This window comes from Manis javanica, chromosome 5 (assembly GCF_040802235.1).
Source record: "Manis javanica isolate MJ-LG chromosome 5, MJ_LKY, whole genome shotgun sequence".
NCBI lineage: Eukaryota > Metazoa > Chordata > Mammalia > Pholidota > Manidae > Manis > Manis javanica.
This window is the reverse complement of record NC_133160.1, coordinates 90,495,862-90,516,296: the sequence shown is the minus strand read 5'-3', so window position 1 is coordinate 90,516,296 and position 20,435 is coordinate 90,495,862. Positions and strand designations below refer to the sequence as shown.

The following is a 20,435-nucleotide window of genomic DNA, read 5'->3' as shown; positions in this document are numbered from 1 at the left end:
AGGTTCAGGTGAGGATCCTGGCCATAGGAACTTCCATTTTCCCCACAGTGAAGCATTGATTTGTAAGAACAGATGGACTCACTTTTGCCAGGCATTAATCCTGTAGGTGTGGGATCCCAGGGCTATCTAAGGTCCAGTGGAGGGACAAGGATGGCTGAGGTTGAGGGACACATGGGGAAGGAGTGGGCTCAGCATAGCAGCTATTAATCAATGGTATATTGAAACATTTCAATATTTTAACAGCTTATCAGACAAGTGTTAAACTTGCTTAAAACATATTGGTGGTACTAGAATCATAGTGCTTAGACATTCTTCCAGCTGTTGGGAAGGGAACTCAGGTTTGCCAATTAATCTTGAATGTAAATATGAGTAGTTCTAACCCTGGCTGTCACTGGGAAAATCCAGAAGGGAAAAGTTAATATTTCTTGTATCCCAGTACATTATAATTGCATTTAATGATGTCCATAACCCTGTAGGAAAATGTATCAGTTACTTAGTGTTATATAACAGAGTATCACAGGCTGAGTGGTTTAAATAACAGAAATTTATTTTCTCACAATCTGAAGGCAGGAAACACAAGGTCAAGGTGTCAGCTGGGCTGGTTTCATTCTGAGGCCTCTCTCCTTGGCTTGTAGATGGTGGTCTTCTCCTTGTGTTTTCACATGGACTTACCTCTGTTTGTGTATGTGTATGTGTCCTAAACTCTTCTTATAAGAAAGCCAGTCATGAGGAAAAGAAGAAGAAGGAGGCGGGGAGAGGATTAAAGATGGCAGCATGAGAGGTGAGACAGAGGCTTCCTCCTAAAATCGCATATAATACAAAAATATAATTAATACAACTAATCCTAAAAGAGCAACAGGAGAGAGGACTGCACCAAACTGTGTACACCTGGAGAAAAGAATAAACCTCACAGAACAGGGTAATGTACCAAAGCCATAGCCTGGTGGGACCCAAGCCCTTCCCCCACCCCAGTTCACTGGTGGGAAGAAGAGAAGAGGCCTGCGACTGCTGAACACCCAACTCTGGAGATCTGTTCTGGGAGTACAAACCTACATTTCTTGGTGCTTGCATGGTACTCTCATGATTAGGGGGTTGGAAAGCTAAGACAGGCAGAATTCTTGGAGAGACTGAGATTCCAGCCTCTTGTGGAAAGCAGGGATCCATATTCAGCTGCTCTGGAACAAAATAAAGGTGGGAAGTCTGAAAGACTTTCTAACAGCAAGAGGGCTGCTAAAGGATCAAGGATTGCACAGAGCTTACTGCTCAGGAGGAAGGACAAGTAGACAAAATTGCCAGGTGCACTCTGCCCAAAAGGTTGGGAGCTTTCATGATTTCCAGGTGCTCCAGCACTCTGGCTGGCTACACAACTCCAAGGACCCCCTCCATGATAGGCAGCCTACTGGGCCTTTCTCTCACCTACCCCCACCGGACTCACAAACTGGCAAACCCTACCCTGGTGTTAGGTGAGCCAGAGGGAAGACCTGTCTACAGCAACTACAAATGCAAAGCATACAGGCTTATACATGTGTACTCAGCCCACTGGCCCAGGCAGTGGAGATAGGCATAGCATCCAGGAAGCAGGAAATAGCTCTTTCCTTCCCCCAGGCAACAATACCACTCTCCTGCAACCCTTGACATTGCTTCAGGGACTGAGTAGCTCCAGAGAGTAGAGCTTTTGGACACAAGAGGGTGCCATATACATATACGAAATGCCAAAGGAACCTGGTTCAAAGTAAAATTATGAATACAACTCCTGAGAAAGATTTAAATGACATTGACCGCATGAATCTTCCTGAAAGGGATTTCAAAATAAAATCATTAACACACTCATGGAGTTACAGAAAAATATTCAAGAACTCATGAATGAATTCTGGTCAGAGATCCAATCCTTGAAGAGCACAATGGAGGGTATTAAAAGCAGATTAGATACGGTGGAGGAGATGATAAGTGAAATAGAAATTAGAGAAGAGGACTACGAAGAAGCCCAGCCACAGAGAGAAAAAAGGGTCTCTAAGAATGAAAGAATATTGAGAGAATTGTGTGACCAATCTGAACAGAACAATATTCATATTATAGGGGTACCAGAAGAAGAAGAGAGAGAAAAAAGGGATAGAAAGTGTCTTTGAGGAGGTAATTGCTGAAAACTTCCTCAATCTGGGGAAGGAGATAGTCTCTGAGGCCATGGAGATCCACAGATCTCCCAACACAAGAGACCCAAGAAAGACAACACCAAGACATATAGTAGTTAAAATGGTAAAGATCAAGGATAAGGACAGACTATTAAAAGCAGCCAGAGAGAGAAATAAGATCACATATAAAAGAAATACCATCAATTAATGATTGTGCATTGAGCATTGAGTCCCCTATACAGAATTTTATTGTTGTTAACAACCATTTGATCAATAAATATGAGAGATGCCCTCTCAAAACAAAAAACAAAGAACAAAAAACAAACAAACAAAAATCCCATCAGGTTATCATCAGACTTCTCAGCAGAAATCTTACAGGCCAGAAGGGAGTGGCATGATGTATTTAATGCATTGAAGCAGAAGAGCCTCAAACCAAGATTACTTTATCCGGCAAGATTATAATTTAAATTTGAAGGAGGGATTAAACAATTTTCAGATAAGCAAAAGCTGAGAGAATTTACCTCCCACAAACTGTCTCTACAGTATATTTTGGAGGGACTGCTATAGATGGAAGTGTTCCTAAGGTTTAATAGCTGTCACCAGAGGTAATAAAACCACAGTAAAGAAAGTAGAACAGCTAATTACTAAGCAAATGCAAAATTAAACTAACTATCCACAAAGTCAATCAAGGGACAGATAAAGAATATGGTATATGATACCTGATAAATAAAGAATGGAGGAGGAAGTAAAAGGAGGAGAAAAAAACAACCTTTTGATTGTGTTTTAGTAGAATATTAAGTGAGTTAAATTAGACTCTTAGATAGTAAGGGAGTTAACCTTGAACCTTTGGTAACCACAAATCTAAAGCCTGCAATGGCAATAAGTACATACCTATTGATAATCACCCTAAATGTAAATGATATGAATGCACCAATCAAAAGACATAGAGTCAGTGAATGGATAAAAAAACAAGACCCATCTTTGTGCTGCCTACAAGAGACTCACTTTAAACCGAAGGACATACAGAGACTAAAAGTGAAAGGATGGTGCTCAATTTGGCAGCACATATACTAAAATTGGAAGGATACAGAGAAGATTAGCATGGCCCCTGCACAAGGGTGACATGCAAATTGGTGAAGCATTACATATTAAAAAAAAAGTGAAGGGATGGATAAAGATATTTCATGCAACTAAAAAGGAGAAAAAAAGCAGGAGTTGCTGTACTTGTATCAGACAAAATAGACTTCAAAACAAAGAAAGTCACAATCGACAAAGAAGGACATTACATAATGATAAAAGGGTCAATCCAACAAGAAGATATAACCATTATAAACATGTATGCTCCCAAAACAGGAGCATATATATATATGTGAAACAAATACTAATAGAATTAAAAGGGGAAATAGAATGCAATGAATTCATTCTGGGAGACTTCAACACTCTACTCACTCTGAAGGACAGATCAACCAGACAGAAAATAAGTAAGGAGACAGAGGCACTGAACAACACAGTAGAACAGATGGACCTAACAGACATATACAGAACTCTACAACCAAAAGCAGCAGAATACACATTCGTCTCAAGTGCACATGGAACATTTTCAAGAATAGATCATATACTAGGCCACAAAAAGAGCCTCAGTAAATTCTAAAAGATTGAAATTGTACCAACCAACTTCTCAGACCACAAAGGTATGAAACTAGATATAAATTAAGCAAAGAAAATGAAAAATCTCACAAACACATTGAGGCTTAAGAACATGCTCCTAAATGGCCAATGGATCAATGACCAAATAAAAATAGAGATCAAGCAATATATGGAGACAAATGAAAACAATAATTCAGCACTGCAAAATCTGTGGGACACAGTGAAGGCTGTGCAAGGTGGAAAGAATATTTCAATACAGGCCTACCTCAGGAAAGAAGAAAAATCACATATGAGCAGTCTAAACTCACAATTAACGAAACTAGAAAAAGAAGAACAAATGAGACCCAAAGTCAGTAGAGGGAGGGACATAATAAAGATTAGAGCAGAAATAAATAAATTCGAGAAGAGAAGAATAAAACAATAGAAAGAATCAAGGAAAGCAAGAGCTGGTTTTCAATAAAGTAAACAAAAGAGATAAACCCTTAGCCAGAGTTATCAAGAAAAAAAGAGAGTCTACTCACATAAACAGAATCAGAAATGAGAAAGGAAAAATCACTATGGACACCACAGAAAAACCAAAGAATTATTAGAGAATACTATGAAAAATTATATGCAAACAAACTGGATAACCTTGAAGAAATGGACGACTTTCTAGAAAAATAGAACCTTCTAGGGCTGACCCAGAAAGAAACAGAAAATCTAAACAGACCAATTACTAGCAACAAAATTGAACTGGTAATCAAAAATGTACCTAAGAACAAACCCCTGGACCAGATGGCTTAACCGCTGAATTTTATCAAACATTTAGTGAAGGTGTAATACCCGCCCTCTTTAAAGTTTTCCAAAGAGTAGAAGAAGAGGGAATATTTCCAAACTCATTCTATGAGACCAGCATCACCTTAATACCAAAACCAGGCAAAGACACCACAAAAAAAGAAAATTACAGACCCATATACCTGATGAACACAGATGCAAAAATACTCAACAAAATATTAGCAAACCAAATTAAAAAATACATCAAAAAGCTCATCCATCATGATCAAGTAAGATTTATGCCAGGGAAGCAAGGATGATACAACATTTGAAAATCCATCAATATCATCCACCACATCAACAAAAAGAAGGACAAAAACCACATAATCATTTCCATAGATGCTGAAAAAGCATTTGACAAAATTCAACATCCATTCATGATTAAAACTTGCAACAAAATGGGTATAGAGGGCAAGTACCTCAACATAATAAAGGCCATATATGACAAACCCACAGCCAACATTATACTTAACAGAGAGAAGTTGAAAGCTTTTCCTTTAAGATCAGGAACAAGACAAGGATGCCCACTCTCCGCACTTCTATTCAGCATAGTACTGGAGGTCCTAGCCAAGGCATCCAGACAACACAAAGAAATAAAAGGCATCCAGATTGGCAAGGAAGAAGTTAAACTGTCCCTTTTTCCAGATGATGTAATATTGCACATAAAAAACCCTAAAGAATCCACTCCCAAACTACTAGATCTAATATCTGAATTCAGCAAATGAATTAATTCTAGGAGACATCAACACTCCGCTTTTGAGGGATATAAAATTAGTATGCAGAAATCTATGGCATTCCTATACACTGCCAATGAACTAGCAGAAAGAGAAATCAGGAAAACAATTCCATTCACAGTTGCATCAAAAAGAATAAAAAACCTAGAAATAAGCCTGACCAAGGAAGTGAAAGACCTATACTCTGACAACTACAAGACACTCATGAGAGAAATTAAGAAGATACCAATAAATGGAAACACATCCCATGCTCATGGATAGGAAGAATTAATATTGTCAAAATGGCCATCCTGCCTAAAGTGATCTATGGATTCAATGCAATTTCTATCAAAATACCAACAGCATTCTACAACAAACTAGAGAAAATCATTCTAAAATTCACATGGAACCACACAAGACCTTGAATAGCCAAAGCAATCCTGAGAAGGAAGAATAAAGCTGGGGGGATTATTCTCCCCAACTTCAAGCTCTACTACAAAGCCACAGTAATCAAGACAATTTGGTACTGGCACAAGAACAGACCCATAGAACAATGGAACAGACTAGAGTGTCCTGATATAAACCCAACCATATATGGTCAATTAATATATGATAAAGGAGCCATGGACATACAATGGGGAAATGACAGCCTCTTCAACAGCTGGTGTTGGCAAAACTGGAGAGCTACATGCAAGAGAATGAAACTGGATTATTGTTTAACCCCATACACAAAAGTAAACTTGAAATGGATCAAAGACCTGAATGTAAGTCATGAAACCATTGGAAGACAACATGTGCAAAAATCTCTTAAATATAAACATGGGCAACTTTTTCCTGAACCCATCTCCTCAGGCAAGGGAAACAAAATAAAAAATGAACAAATGGGACTACATCAAACTAAAAAGCTTCTGTACAGCAAAGGACACAATCAGGAGAGCAAAAAGGTATCCTACAGTATGGGAGAATATATTTGTAAATGACATATCCAACAAGGGTTAACATCCAAAATACATAAAGAACTCACACCTCAACACCCAAAAAGCAGATAGCCTGATTAAAGTATGGGCAGAGGATATGAAGAGACAGTTCCCAAAAGAAGAAATTCAGATGGCCAACAGACACATGAAAAGATGCTCCACATCACTAATCATCAGGGAAATGCAAATTAAAACCACAATGAAATATCACCTCACACCAGTAAGGATGGCCAGCATGGAAAAGACTAGGAACAACAAATGCTGGGGAGGATATGGAGAAAGGGGAATCCTCCTACACTGGTGGTGGGAACATAAGCTAGTTCAACTGCTGTGGAAAGCAATATGGAGGTTCCTCAAAAACTGAAAAGAGAAATACCATTTGACCTGGGAATCCCACTCCTTGGAATTTAGTCAAAGAATACAACTTCTCAGATTAAAAAAGACATATGCACCCCTATGTTTATCACAGCATTATTTACAATAGCCAAGATATGGAAGCAACCTAAGTGTCCATCAGTAGATGAATGGATAAAGAAGAGTTGGTACATATGCACAATGGAATATTATTCAGCCATAAGAAAGAAAGAAATCCTACCATTTGCAACAAAATGGATGGAGCTGGAGGATATTATGCTTTGTGAAATAAGCCAGGTGGAGAAAGACAAGTGCCAAATGTTTTCACTCATTTGTGGAGAATAACAATGAAGCAAAACTGAAGTAACAAAATAGCAGCAGACTCAGAGACTCCAAGAAGGAACTAGTGGTTACCAAAGGGGAGGGGTGTGGGAGGGCGGGTGGGGAGAGAGGGAGAAGGGGATTGAGGGGTATTATGTTTAGTACACATAGTGTGGGGGATCACGGGGAAAACAGTGTAGCACAGAGAAGGCAAATAGTGAATCTGTGGCATCTTACTACACTGATGGACAGTGACTGCATTGGGGTACTTGATAATATGGGTAAATGTAGTATACACATTGTTTTTCATGTGAATCCTTCATTAGAGTATATATCAATAATACCTTAATAAAAAATTAAAGAAAAAAAAGAACACCAGTCATATTGGATTAAGGTCTGCCTTAGTGACCTCTCATCTAACCTTAATTGTCACTTTAAAGACCCTCTTCCCAAATACTGTCACATTCTGAGGAACTAGGGGTTGGAAATTCAGTATATGAGTTTTGGTGGGGACACAATTGAGCTTATAAAGAAAGTTAGTTACATAACTCTGCCTTTTAAAAGGTTGTCTTGCCAATGGGTTTCAGCCCCAGGCAAGTTCACCATGGATTCAGTGTGACCAAAGGAAATGACAGTAAAACATTCTTGGGGTGAAAGGGTTATAACCAACTTTATTTCCACAGTGGCATGTCAGTCACTGAAATTCCATTTACTTAGAGTGAGTCTGCAGCAAGCTAATCTCTGCCTCTGGGCCTCTCTGCCCACACAGCCATCCCACACAGCCTTTCTCTGGGCCTCTCTGTGTGCACAGGTGTCCTCTGGGCCTTTCTGCCTGCACAGCTGTCCCGCACAGCTGTCCTCTGGGCCCCTGTCCTCAGCACTGCCACCACTCCAGCCTCTGCTCTGCTGTCCTGCAGCCTTGCAGCTGTGCCACCGTGTCACCCAGACCACTCGGGTGAGCTCTTTATATAGAGTCAATAGCAAAGTATTGCCCACACATGTGTAGTGAGCTAGCCAACCAGGGCCAGGTGAGAATCCTGGCCACAGGAACTTTCATTTTATCTGCAAAGGTTTATAAAATAATTACGAGTTAGTTTTATTAATGTATATTTCACATATAAAAAATCTACTTTAAGTGTACAGCTTGAGATTAGGCAAATATGTACACCCACATAACCAACACCATAATCAAATTTCAGAACTTTCTATCACCTCCCAAATTCTCTTGCACTTCCTTTTTGGCATTCCCCTTTCATCCCTGGCTCAAGACAGCCACTGGTCTCATTTCTTTTCTACTGTTTCATGTAAATGGAGTCATAGTGCACACTCCATTATGGCTGGCTTCTTTTGTGTGGCATAATGCATGATATTTTTGAAATTCATCCATTTGTTGGGTGTATCAGTGGCTTGTTCCATTTCATTGCTTAATGGTCTTGCATTATATGACTGTACCACACTTTGGTTATTGTTTACAGAATTTTACTATCATGAATACAGTTAATAAAAACATTTGGTTGTAGGTCTTTCTATAGCCAGGACATGTGTTTTCACTTCTTTTGGGTAAATACATAAGTAGAAATGCTGTGTCATATGAGAAATATGCATTTACCTTTTTAAACATTTTTTTTTCAAGAAGAAGCTGCTGAATTGTTTTCCAAATGCTTGTATCATTTTACATTCCCACTAGCAATGTATGAGAATTCTAGTTTTTCCATGTTCCTATCAACACTTGGAATTATTAGCCTTATGACTTTTAACTATTCCTGTTGATATGTGGTGGTAATTGCCTGATGACTAGATCATATTGAGTATCTTTTCATGTGCATTAGAAAATAATGTTTTCTTTTGTGAATTGACTTTTCAATATTTTTCCTGGTTTTTAGTGGACTGACTTTATTTTCAGTTTTATTTTTTATTTTAGTTCCTTACATGTCCTAGATACAAGCCATTTGTCAGACATATTTAGTGTAAATATTTTCTTTTATTCTTTGGCTTGTATTTTTAGTTTCTTAATATTCATTTGAAGAGCAGAAATTTTAGTTTTAATAAGTTTCAACTTATTTTGTCTTTAGTCATGGCCTTTTGTGTTCTATTTAGGAAATCTTAACCCTCTCTAAAAAAGGCGAATGTTATAGATCTGGATTTAATATTTAAGTCTGTGACACATTTTGATTTGTTTTGTGTGTGGTGTAAGTGTGGAGGTTAGTTTTTTCTGCACATGAGTATCTTATTGTTCAGAGCCATTTGTTGATAACTGTCCACTCCCCGTTGAACTGTCCACTCCCAGTTGAATAGCACCCTTGTCAAAAATAAGTTGGCTATATGCATGTGTATATAGGGAAAAAGCATACATTTATTGATTTCTGATATCTTTATTTTGTCCCACTGATTAAATTCTATTCTGAAGTCAATATACACTTTTTGATTACTACAGCTTTATAGTAAGTCTTCCAAATTAAGCAGTGTGAGCCCTCCAGCTTTATGCTTTAAAAAATGTTTTAACTCTTTCAAGTCCATTTTATTTCCATATAAACATTTTAATCACTTTATCAGTTTCTACAAAGGGAAAAACTGTATTTGGACTAGAATTGCAATAAATATTTAGATCAGCATAAGTAGAACTTATAATACTAAGTTTTTAAATCCATGATCTGATAGTTCTTTCTCTCAGAAGTTTGACAGTTTTAAAGTGTACAAGGAGGGCACACACATTTTGTAACATTTATCCCTAGGAATTATGCTTGTTGGCATTGTTGTAAATGGTACAGTTTTTCAATTTCCATTATTTTTGTTACTAAACAAAAGAAATCAGTTGATTATGGATATTATATTATTTTATATATGGACTTTATATGACCTTATAGTCTGCAACCATAACAAGTTCACATATTAATTCTAGTAGGATTTTTTTTTGGTAGGTTTCATAAGATTTATGCATGATTCTGTCATCTTCCTTTCCAATTTATATGCCATTTATGTTTTTCTTACACTTTTACATTGGCTAGAACTCCCCCGCTCCAAACACACAGGACTCCAAATGTGACAACATTGATAGAAGTTGTACGAATGACTATGTTTACTTTGTTTCTAGTTTTAGAGAAGAACACTGAATTTTTCACCATATATGTAAGAGTTAGCTGTAAGTTTTTCATAACTGTAGCTTATCACATTGAGGAACTTCCCTTTTAATCCTAGTTTGATGAAAGATTTTATTACTAATACATATTGAATTTTGTCAGATGCTTTTTTGTATTTATTGAGATAAGCCTATGGGTTTTCTCCTTTATTCTTTTATTCATTTATTTTTTTTGACTTTCAGTCCTTTTAATTAGGTGCTTTGAGGAGAGGACAGAACAGTGGGCAGGGTGTGGAGAAGATGGTGCTTCTTGAGCTCCACTTAGAAACCGGTCAGTCTTCATCCCCTGGTAGCTTCATTCATCCTGCTAGAGTCAAAGCAGTTGGATTCCATGATGGAGAGACCACTGGTCTCTCGGTATTTCACAAGCCTCTCAGCTTCCCTGCGGGCCCACTCGTACATCAGGCAGATAAGCCACAAAGGTGCTGCCAAGGACCAAGACGATGGAGAAACCAAAGAAGAAGACACCCCGCGTGTTTCAGAGGTCCACAACAGGGTCTTTGTCATAACCGTGGGAGTCTGGATTCTTCTCCTACAGGTTCTCATCCTCCAGATCTGGGTCTTCCTGCCAGCATATAGTCGGTCCCCGTGTCCGCTTTCCCGCCACAGCAGACAGGTGATCACAGCCCTGGAGGAGCTGGATTCCCAGTGAACATAGGCAGCCAGGAGCCTTCGCGTCGCTGCTGCTGCCAAAAGACAGTGAGTGCACAAACCTAACATCGCGGCCGCCATGACAGTTTGTTCTGCAGAATTTCGGGGGCGGGGGCGGAAATGCGACTGTGCGCAGCTGCAGTTGGCCCGGGTGCGATCTTTGTCACTTTTTCCTCGCTGCACTAAATAGGTCCCGAGTCTGGACTTTGTTTCCGGATTAAGTGAGGCGCTGCATAGCCCTCCATGGCATTCATGAAAGCAAACATTTTCTTGGCATCTGGATCAGGCTATGGAATTTCTGACTCTCCTTTATTCTTTTAATATGTTGAATTACAATGACTGATTTTCAAATGTTAGACAACTTGGATTCTTGGGATTAATTTCACTTACATTGTTGAATTTTATTTGCCATAATTAATGGTGTTGATAGGTGCATGAGGGCTATTAGACTATATGATTGTTTCTTTTTTGTTTTTTTCTTTTTCTTTCTTGTAATGTCTTTGGCTGGTCTTGCTGCCAGGATAATACGAGCCTTATGGAATTACTTGTGAGGTATTCATCCTCTGGAATTTGTGAGTCCATTTTTTTGAACTAATTTATCTCATGATTATGATTCACAATTTACTTCTCTGGGGGCATCTATGCCATTTTAGATTGGAGGAGGAATATTTGGAACTTGTCTTGCTGATTTGTTGTTTTGCTGTATTTTGTTGTCTTTATAAAAAGATTTTTCAGACTTTGTTCTGGGAGGCCTTTGAGTATGTTGTGGATTAGTGGCTTCATTGTTTTAGGGCTTACTTTTAGGCTGTAATAGGGTGTATCTAGAGTCATCTTTACTCTAGAGGGTATTTCAGCACAACTATTAAGGTGTGACTCTCCTGAGGACATTAATCAAGGTGACCAGTGAGAATTTTCCAACATGGTTGGTCAGACCTCGAGTGTCTTTCTGCCCTGTACGACATCCAGTAATTTTCAGCATATAGCTGCTCAGGAATTCTTTGCTTGATTTCAGTGAGTTTTCGCCTCACGTGTTTGCACAGATTAATATTCCATTATCAAAAGATACAGAGTCACTTACAAGCAGATTTTTTGAGGTCTTTATGTAGCTCCCTTTTCTCTGGTACTCTGCCCCACAACTCCCAAGTCCCTTATCACCTTGCAATTTATGTCTCCTCAACTCAGTATGACTATCAGGTTCTATTTAGGGGTCCTCTTCCTCTATGCAGCTGGTCTGAAATGTGTCAAACTGGAGACTTTCATAGGGCTCACAATTTTGTTTTTTTCTTTTCATGGTTCACAGTCCAGCTCTGCCTTTTGTCCGCTGTCTGAAACAGTTATTCAGTTTCTAAATTGTTTACAGTGGGATGATAAATATGGTCCCTCTTAACTGTGGCCAGGAGCATAATGCTTTTTACCCTTTTTTATAGGTAAGTAAACTGAGACTAGAAAGACCAAGTACTATAGTGATGAAGAACAGGGACTTGAGATTTAGGTTGGAATCCAGTTTTCTGCTATTTGTACAATCTTGAGTAAGTTACTTAACTTTATGTCTTGGTTTCCATGTCTTTAAAATGAATATGCTTATAATGATGATGATAGCAAAAATAATAAAAATAATAGTATTAGAAATTATCTCTTACCATTATTGTGATGATAACTGAGATGATGAATATGAAATTTTTTATCACAGTGCCTGGCACACAGTGAGTCTTGGGTATGGTGTCATCTGACTAATGACATTGCCCATGATCACTTTGGTAGAATTCTGACTTCAAGTTCAGGAACTGAATACTGATGGGTAAGATAGATGTTTTTCCATTACTTATCAAAACTGTTTTTCATTTAATAAGTATTCAGAACAGGACACAGGTATATTCAGTCCCAGAGGACAAATTCCTTTGAAGCAAGGACAAAGTATACTCATTTAATGTAATGGAATGTGAGAAGTCTTATTTGTGAGAAAATTTTTAAGGGAAGACCTGTGGATAATCCATCACAAATTCTGTTCATGGAACCTGTTATTTAGTTAATCTCAATGATGGATGTCTTTAATATTAGGCAATAATTAACAGTTTCATAATCTTGAGAGTATCATCACTCAAGACACAATTTTTAGAGGACATATCCAGTTTTCTTTTTAGAAGCCCATAAAATATCTTGATAATCACAAGTAAGGCTCAATAGAGAAAAATGAGGGAAAGCGAGAATGTTCATTGTTGAAGGTTCATCGATGTCCAAATTTGATACTCATGAATGTAAGCAAGGCAGATAGACAAGAAATAAGACAGATTTGCCAAATATGTAATGGAATATTTCAGCTCAGCAAGGGGAATTTAGAAGTCTTTCTCTGCTGGCTGATCACAGCGAGTGTGTTAGCCAACAATATCCACTTATTCTCAGATGACAATGGTGCCAGTTAATTAGCTCTTGTTTATGTTATGACTATTGATAGACAAATTATATTCATATTGTCATGCAGAACAAACACACAGAAAGGTTTGCCTTTAATCTAAATGCAGTTTTTCCTTTGCTGCAGTGATATTTGAACTGTATATCAGAATGAAAAGCTTACAAGAAGTCAGGCATAAAAAGTAGCTCATCAAAATCAGATAATTAAGAAAATCTGATTAGTGATATTTTTGGCTTGAAAACAAAATACCTTATATCAACAGAAGTTTTAAGTTGATTTATAAAAATGCAGACATTACCTATGAGACTGATATTGAAAATGCCAGGAATATCTCTGCAGATTCCTCAATGTTTTTATCATTTTGACTTTTTAAAGATGGAATGCTATAGTTGTTAGTACAACATATATTTTTATGTATAGTTCTTGAACTAGAATGAATTTAGTTTTTTCACAACCATTAAAAAGATTTCCTTCTTCCTGATCCATGTAAACTCCCTTCCAACAATATTTACAAAAACTGAAGAACATGGTCTCTTTTGAACCCGATAACATATAACATAGCACATGTAGTAATTGACCTTGCAGGAGGGTTTGCATCTTTGCAGTACATTCTGTGTAACAAGGCTTCTGAGGAGGAGTTCAGTAAGACATTCTAGGGGTGTTGGAATATTTTCCTTCAGAAGACACATGCTCCGTAGTTGGCATGCTCCAGCCACTGTTACAGCATTTAAAGACTGCTAAATTAGAGGTAAGCATGGGCAAAGCACCCTTCAATGGCAAGTGTATGTATTGGAGAGCTGTGCCCTTTCTCTGCCCTACTGCTTTACTCTCTTCCCTATTTCCCATCTTTCATCTCAAAGAAACATAAAGAGATTCCAGTCAGAAATACGGACATGCCTGCTTGGTGTCCTTGCTTATAAACGATCCAGATATCGGGGAGCTAAATCCAAGATGATTATATATATAATCCTCAAAGCTGAATGCTTTCAAATACATTACAACAAAGACATTAAAAAGTCAATTTTAAATATACTGTTTCATCACCACTGCATTATCCACACTAAGATAATTTAGCATTAAAATCAGCTTAGGTAATGATAAAAGTTAAAAAGCTGCCATTGGCAGCTTACTAGTTTGAGAATTTTCCACAGAACTTTAACCAACATGACCTTTTAATCACATGTATCCACAGAGTGGTCAGGGTTGATCAGTCAGCTTTCCACAGAAGAATTTGCTTCTGATGGAGTGGCAGTTACAATCATATGGTATTTTTAGCAAAGTGATACACTGAAAAACAGTATCACAATTATGTATTTTTGAAGCGTTGGTTTCTACAAGCTGGAGACTTAACAATGATTGCTAGAACAGATCATTACATTTCTAAAAGAAATAAAAAATGCAGAGATTCCATCAACCAAATGGATTATGAAAATAATCTCAATTCCTTTATCTTTATGAAAGCAGTACAGCATGTCATAAATGTCCTTACATCCTTGTCACATAGTGTGAATTACAAACAGAAAGACCAAAGAACTCATAAATTGACTTCCCTTTAAAAGGGTCTGATTTGTGAATCCTTTGTCTCTTTCTCAGTTACTATAGATGCCTTTCATTAGGGAGTTCTCATATTCTAAAAACCACCCCAAAAATATTCATGATTATGGGAAGACAAAACCATTGCCATTTTCACAGTCACATTGTGATATTTTTAGTGTGTTGAGTACAGTAATTATTTATTAAAAGTAACACTTGAAAATATGAATAAAATATCTTTATGTATAAAGTGGCATGGCATGACTGCTACCTAATATTTAATAATACACTTGCAAAATTTCCCTGCATTAACATAGTGGAAAATAATAAATACAAACATTAGGTAATAAAAGAACACCAAGAAAATAGAAAAATCCCCGTGGATAAAAACCATCAGCTCTGGAAACTTCAAACTCAAGGGAAAGTCATGTCATCAGTGAACCCACCTGCCTGGGCCATCAGGTTACCTGCTTAAAAATGCCCATTCTAAAATTTGCTATCCTGGGAATGTTCCTATAACCTGTACTAATGTGGTTTTTCATGTTTCAAAGGACAGGAGAGGTCCAGGATTCTTTTTGATTCTATCAAATTATTGCATGTTATCTGGACATCACTTTACTGGGACAGGTGACTGGTGCAGACCGGCGAACAGGATTGGAAGTCAGGATATATCCCACAGGGCTTTCTCTCTTTCTATCCCTGGAGCATAGAAGCTGAAGATTAAGCCTGTGGACAGGAAAAAAAAGTTCAAATTCCAAGAAAGTGAAAAAGAAGCAGAGATGCTTGGGGGGACCACTTCTTGGTAAGAAATATTATTAACTAGCTTCATTTTTCCCACCCAGTAGGTACTTGAATGTCTCAAAAGCACTTCAAACTTAACCTATCTGACAGGAAAACCTCTGTCTCACCCTCCCACCCCAACCCTGTTCCCTCTCACTCCATCATTCCAATCTTGCTCATGCCCCCATGATTCATCCAGGCACCCACACTGTAGTATGGACATCTTCTAGATTCCTAATCCTCCTCCTTCCCACTGCTTATATTCAGTCACTACCTATGGAGAATTTTATCTTTCAGGCATTTCCTTACCCCATTCGCCTCTTCTGCTCCATCTCTGCTATACCTGCTGACCTGGTAAAACCCTTGTCCTTTTCCTAGGGAATATTGCAACTGTCTTACTCTTCTGGGATTCATCTCCCACATTAGACTCTCTGTGGGTGTGTCTCAAGCATGAATCTCATCACATTCCCCTTCAAGTTAAAGCCCTTTACTTTACTATTCTCTGTCACTAAGGAGGCACCATTCGAGGTCTGTTGCTTATTGTGACAACATGAGTAATTAAGAAGTTTATCGGTAACTTTCATGCTTTGCTGTTTTGCACTTATCAGGGAGAAGAATGAACAGCCACTCTCTACTTCGTCATAGGAAGGAGAGCCAGGGCTTTGCTTTATTTCTTTAGGGTTGTTTTATTTGAGGTGCAGAAACAACTTTCTGTGTTGGTCCAAGAAAGAGCAGGAGATGGAAGCTTCTGTGCGTCAAGTGGGACGGGGTGGTGGCCTGCCTGGCAGGGCTTAGATACATTCGGCTGATGGCAGTGCTGGCAGTTTGCTAGAGTCTGGGAACAGGATGGCATGGTGGGAGAGGGGTGGGCAGGAGTACCCTGTGGAAAGCCGCACTCTGTTCCTTTATGGTATGCCTGGTGGGGGCAGGGCCTTTGGTAAGGATGGCTGCACTGCTGCCTTGCCTGGGGCAGGGCTGGACAATGGCTGCCAGGCTTGCACAGCAGTTTGAATTGCATGAGAATGGCCATAGGATCCACGTCATCTTAGTCTGTGGAAAGGACTGTGGAATGGGGTGTTTCAGATGTCCTCCCAGAGCGTCTGCGGCTGACAGATGGTCTAGCCACACTCCAGAGCATGACGTAGCTCTAGAAGGAGCATAATGATTACAGAGAGGACTTCAGAACAGGCCCCACTCTCAAATTTTGAATTAAGTTTTTTGGATGTGTTACATCTGAGGTCAGAAGGTCTTCCCAGATGAAAAAGTGACTTCTTGGTGGCATTAATGAAAGAGGAGAGAATCTGATTTTATTCTGCTTAGAAATAGAATGTCATCCTTGCCATCTGAAGTCCTTTGTGATTAGCCACGGGAGACAAGACCTCCATGATCTCGTGTCTTCTACTGCTTCAGACTCATTTCCCAGCCCTTCTGGCATTGAACTATATCCTCTCAGCTAGTGCTTTCAACTATCTATAATGAAGGACCAGGTTGGTTGTTTAAAAATTTCTAATCAGATTCATTTTAATATCTTAAAAAACATAATAACATTAATAGATGCTGTAACAACATCAGACTGTTGTAACAATTTGTAGACGCTTACATTCTGTTCTGTACTTAATCTCACTGTGAAAAAGTATCAGTGGCTCACTGACCTAGCCAGAGACATGCATAGTAGAGCTCTCAGCTAAAGAATTATTTATAATTTCTTTTATACCATACAGCTTCACAATACTTTGCATTTGTATATGCTGTTCCCTGTGCCTAGAAAAACCTAAGACCACTTTTTTCTGATCCTGTAAGTCTCAGCTGAAATACCACCTTCTCTCAGAAATGTGCTTTGCTTACTCCACATTTTTATGTAGAGATTCTGGCCTTAGCAGAAGTTCTATGTAACAGCAGATCAATTCCTTTAGCTATGTTATCCTTACCAGTCCTTGTCATCAGAGAATTAATCTGAGAAGAAGATAACAGCAGACATTTGCATTGTAAATTGGCACAAATATGCATGGGAATTCATGTACCTAATATATCATTAATCTTTGATTCCAGTGGCCTTCAGGACAACACAAGCTATTTTTGCACCAGTAGTAATTTCTAGGGTGGTACCAGCTAATAGCTTGGGCCAAAGTGAATTTATATAGGGAAAATTTAAACCAACATAATCCTTTTCTTATTCTCAAGAAATTATGGTCCCTAAACATAGCAATAAATCTGCAGTGAAAGGATAATGTTTTTGAAACCCCTATCAATCTCCATCTTATTGATGTGAGTCTCAGAGATTTTACAACTAGTTTAAATTGATGAATTGGTACCAATCATGTCCATATAGCTTTTACTTTTTGCCTCTAATTATTATTTATTGTGGATAATTTCATGTTCCCACTGGACAGAGCTTTGCAGAGACAAGAATCATAGATTGTAAGTATTTTGGAATTCCTGTCCACCAAATCACATACAATACAATACTCTGCACAAAATAGATGACCCACATGCTGTAAGTAGCAAGCATTAAATATATCTAGGTTTTTAATTTGAGACAAACATTTTTTGCATGGTGAATGCTTCTATATTAGTGTTTGCAGTTGCATACAGATCCAAAGACTTCTTTTCCTGAATCTTCAAGTTCTCATTAAAGTATTCCTATTTATTCTGAATCTCTGAGTTGATATCTGATTTCTAGTTCATAACCTGGACAGTAATTACTCATTGTTTATTACATCCAAAGTACAATGGTAGTGCAGAGAAATACATTGAAAAAAGGTAAGACAAATGGACAGTAGAATGGACAGATATCAACTTGTTTCTTCCCATTACTTTCTGATCGTTATTTTTCAGAACACTATTACATCATTCCAAAATTACACAGAAGAGCAACAGAAGCTATTTCTGTAGATCTGAAGACATGAAATCAAGGCTAGGAATATTTTTAAAGTACAAAAATTGAAAGGACTCACAGGTGGACAGTCATTTATTTTGTTGAGCTTGTTTGGGTCGGCACTATGCCTTGTCTCCTATATACCTTTACTTTTTCTTTCCAGCTGAACAGACGATTTTGTCTTCACCCAAATTGGACAATTAGTCACTAAGATTGAAGCCCTTTGGTAATCTAGAATGCATCCTTTCGCTCTCCACATGGTTGTAAAGAAACCACAGCTGGTATGGAAGGGGGTTTTCCATGCACTAGCTAGGATCAGACTACATGTCTCCGTGACCTTCTCAAACCTGTCTGCTTTTGAAACTTTGCATCTGAAACTGCCCACTGCCAAAGGATAGGCAAACCCCAGATTCCTCTCATCTTGATGCACACCCTGCTGGCTAGAGAGGGATGGAATTCTGATACCAACCAGATACGTCTTGGTGGCACTCCTCTGTCTCTGTCTCCTTCTGTCCAGAGAAGCATGACAGACATTTATTCAACAAGCACTTGCTGAGGGTCTGTAACAGCACCACTCTAGTGGCTGGGCAGTAGATGTGGATAGTGGACACAACAATAATTTTCTCTCCCTGGACACTACCCAGGGTGACTACCAATGCAATCAGGAATATATATATTTATGTTTTCTTTGGCTTTTTTACTATTTGTTGCCAAAGGGTAAATTATTCTGCAGATTCTTAAAAGAATCAAACAGTAGTTGTGATGATGCTTAATTTAATGCTTCTGTGAAAACTAAAGTCAGAAGAAAATCTCCTTACCCAATTCTAGGAAAGAAAAGACAATCCCATGCTAAGCTTGGAGGATTAATTCCAGCAGGCCTGAAATTGGCCTAAGCTATTTTACTGAAATAAGAAAGTACCTGAATTGCACGGACACCTGGTCAAAGCACAGAACGTGCAAAATAGCAATGTTCCTTGTAGCCATAGTTTGAGAGGTTTCATTTATTAATTAACAATTACTGTAATGAGATTGATCATTTATATCTTGTCTCATTGAGATACCTGGAGAGCTCTGTCACTCAGCTAGTTATAAGCAAATTATATATGCAATATACTTACATGCATATATTTGTATAGCAACTTGTAGTTGTATATGCCTGCATGACCAGCTAAGTATAGAAACCTCAGCTGAGACGGCATTTGAATTACTTTGTTTGAGGTGCTTTGTGCACACATCCATACTTGCTGTACCCAGAGGAAAAAGTATGACCTGGCCTGGTAACATCCTTACAGTGGGAGGACAATTGACCTCTGGGCCTCTTTGGCCCCCTTCCCCGAGCCAGCCTTTGGCTTTGATGCACATCCTGGCATTAGTGCACCTGCTGTGTCATATACTTTTGCTGCAATGAATTCAAATTTGTAAGCATTGTTACTTGGGTCTTTGTTAGTAACAGAACCATGTCTAACCACTGCTGCTAGTGTGTGTATACTGACCCAGGCACAGGCAAGTCACACGTATAAGAAAACATTCTCAACAGGCAGAAAGAGTGGATTGTGTCATTCCTGGATAGGCAGGGCAACTGGAAGAATCTTCCACAGCCCCTGAAACACTAATTTTTCTGGCAAATTTGTTGATTTTTAGACAAATAGGCAATGATGCCTTCCCTGACACAAACCATTAACTTTTCAGCTTACAAAAGTCCTTAAAAATAATCTAAGCTGCAGCTGGCTAACAAAGCAGATATTAATGAGTATCTCAGTGAATGAAATTAGGAGACTCACATATTTATTGCTCAGGTGTGGGGAGGATTCATCAGTCTGTCAGTTCTTGGTTTTCCCTTGTGCAGAGTGCTCACCTAAAGACAGAAGAAATGCTTTGATCCATAGCTCAGAGAGTGAATATGAATGAAAATAAAGTTTCTTAGCTTATGTTTTGTTTTTTAAGGAAAGTCCTATTTCTCTGCAAGAATGTCATTAGAGCTACAATTTGCCTCTTCGTATTGTCTGGAAAATTTGCACCAAGATTTATGAGCTCTGTTGGGCCACCTTCTGTGTTTGCCCTGAAGGAATAATGCTAACTAACTCCCTGGGAGTAGG

General features: G+C 38.4%; 1 protein-coding gene, 1 non-coding gene and 1 pseudogene across 6 annotated transcripts in view; 1 reads left to right on the top strand and 2 right to left on the bottom strand.

Annotated features, from left to right (window-relative positions):
• Window positions 1–20,435, bottom strand: part of EMCN (endomucin) — a 118,459-nt gene that overhangs the window by 12,455 nt on the left and 85,569 nt on the right. For 3 of the 5 annotated variants that reach the window (XM_073237249.1, XM_073237248.1, XM_073237246.1), the window contains 2 exons: window positions 20,121–20,194; window positions 9,467–15,410 (listed from right to left, as the gene is read on the bottom strand). In XM_073237249.1, coding sequence (XP_073093350.1) covers window positions 20,160–20,194 — 35 coding nt within the window. In that variant the 3' untranslated portion in view covers window positions 9,467–15,410; window positions 20,121–20,159. Of the gene's footprint in view, window positions 1–9,466; window positions 15,411–20,120; window positions 20,195–20,435 lie in introns of those variants that run through there. The other 2 variants (XR_012131643.1, XM_073237247.1) reach the window with 1 other exon arrangement.
• Window positions 3,176–3,282, top strand: LOC140849814 (U6 spliceosomal RNA). Its single transcript, XR_012132003.1, has one exon. It is a non-coding gene; the product is annotated as a U6 spliceosomal RNA (small nuclear RNA).
• On the bottom strand, window positions 9,467–10,822 carry LOC140849585 (NADH dehydrogenase [ubiquinone] 1 beta subcomplex subunit 11, mitochondrial pseudogene; annotated as a pseudogene).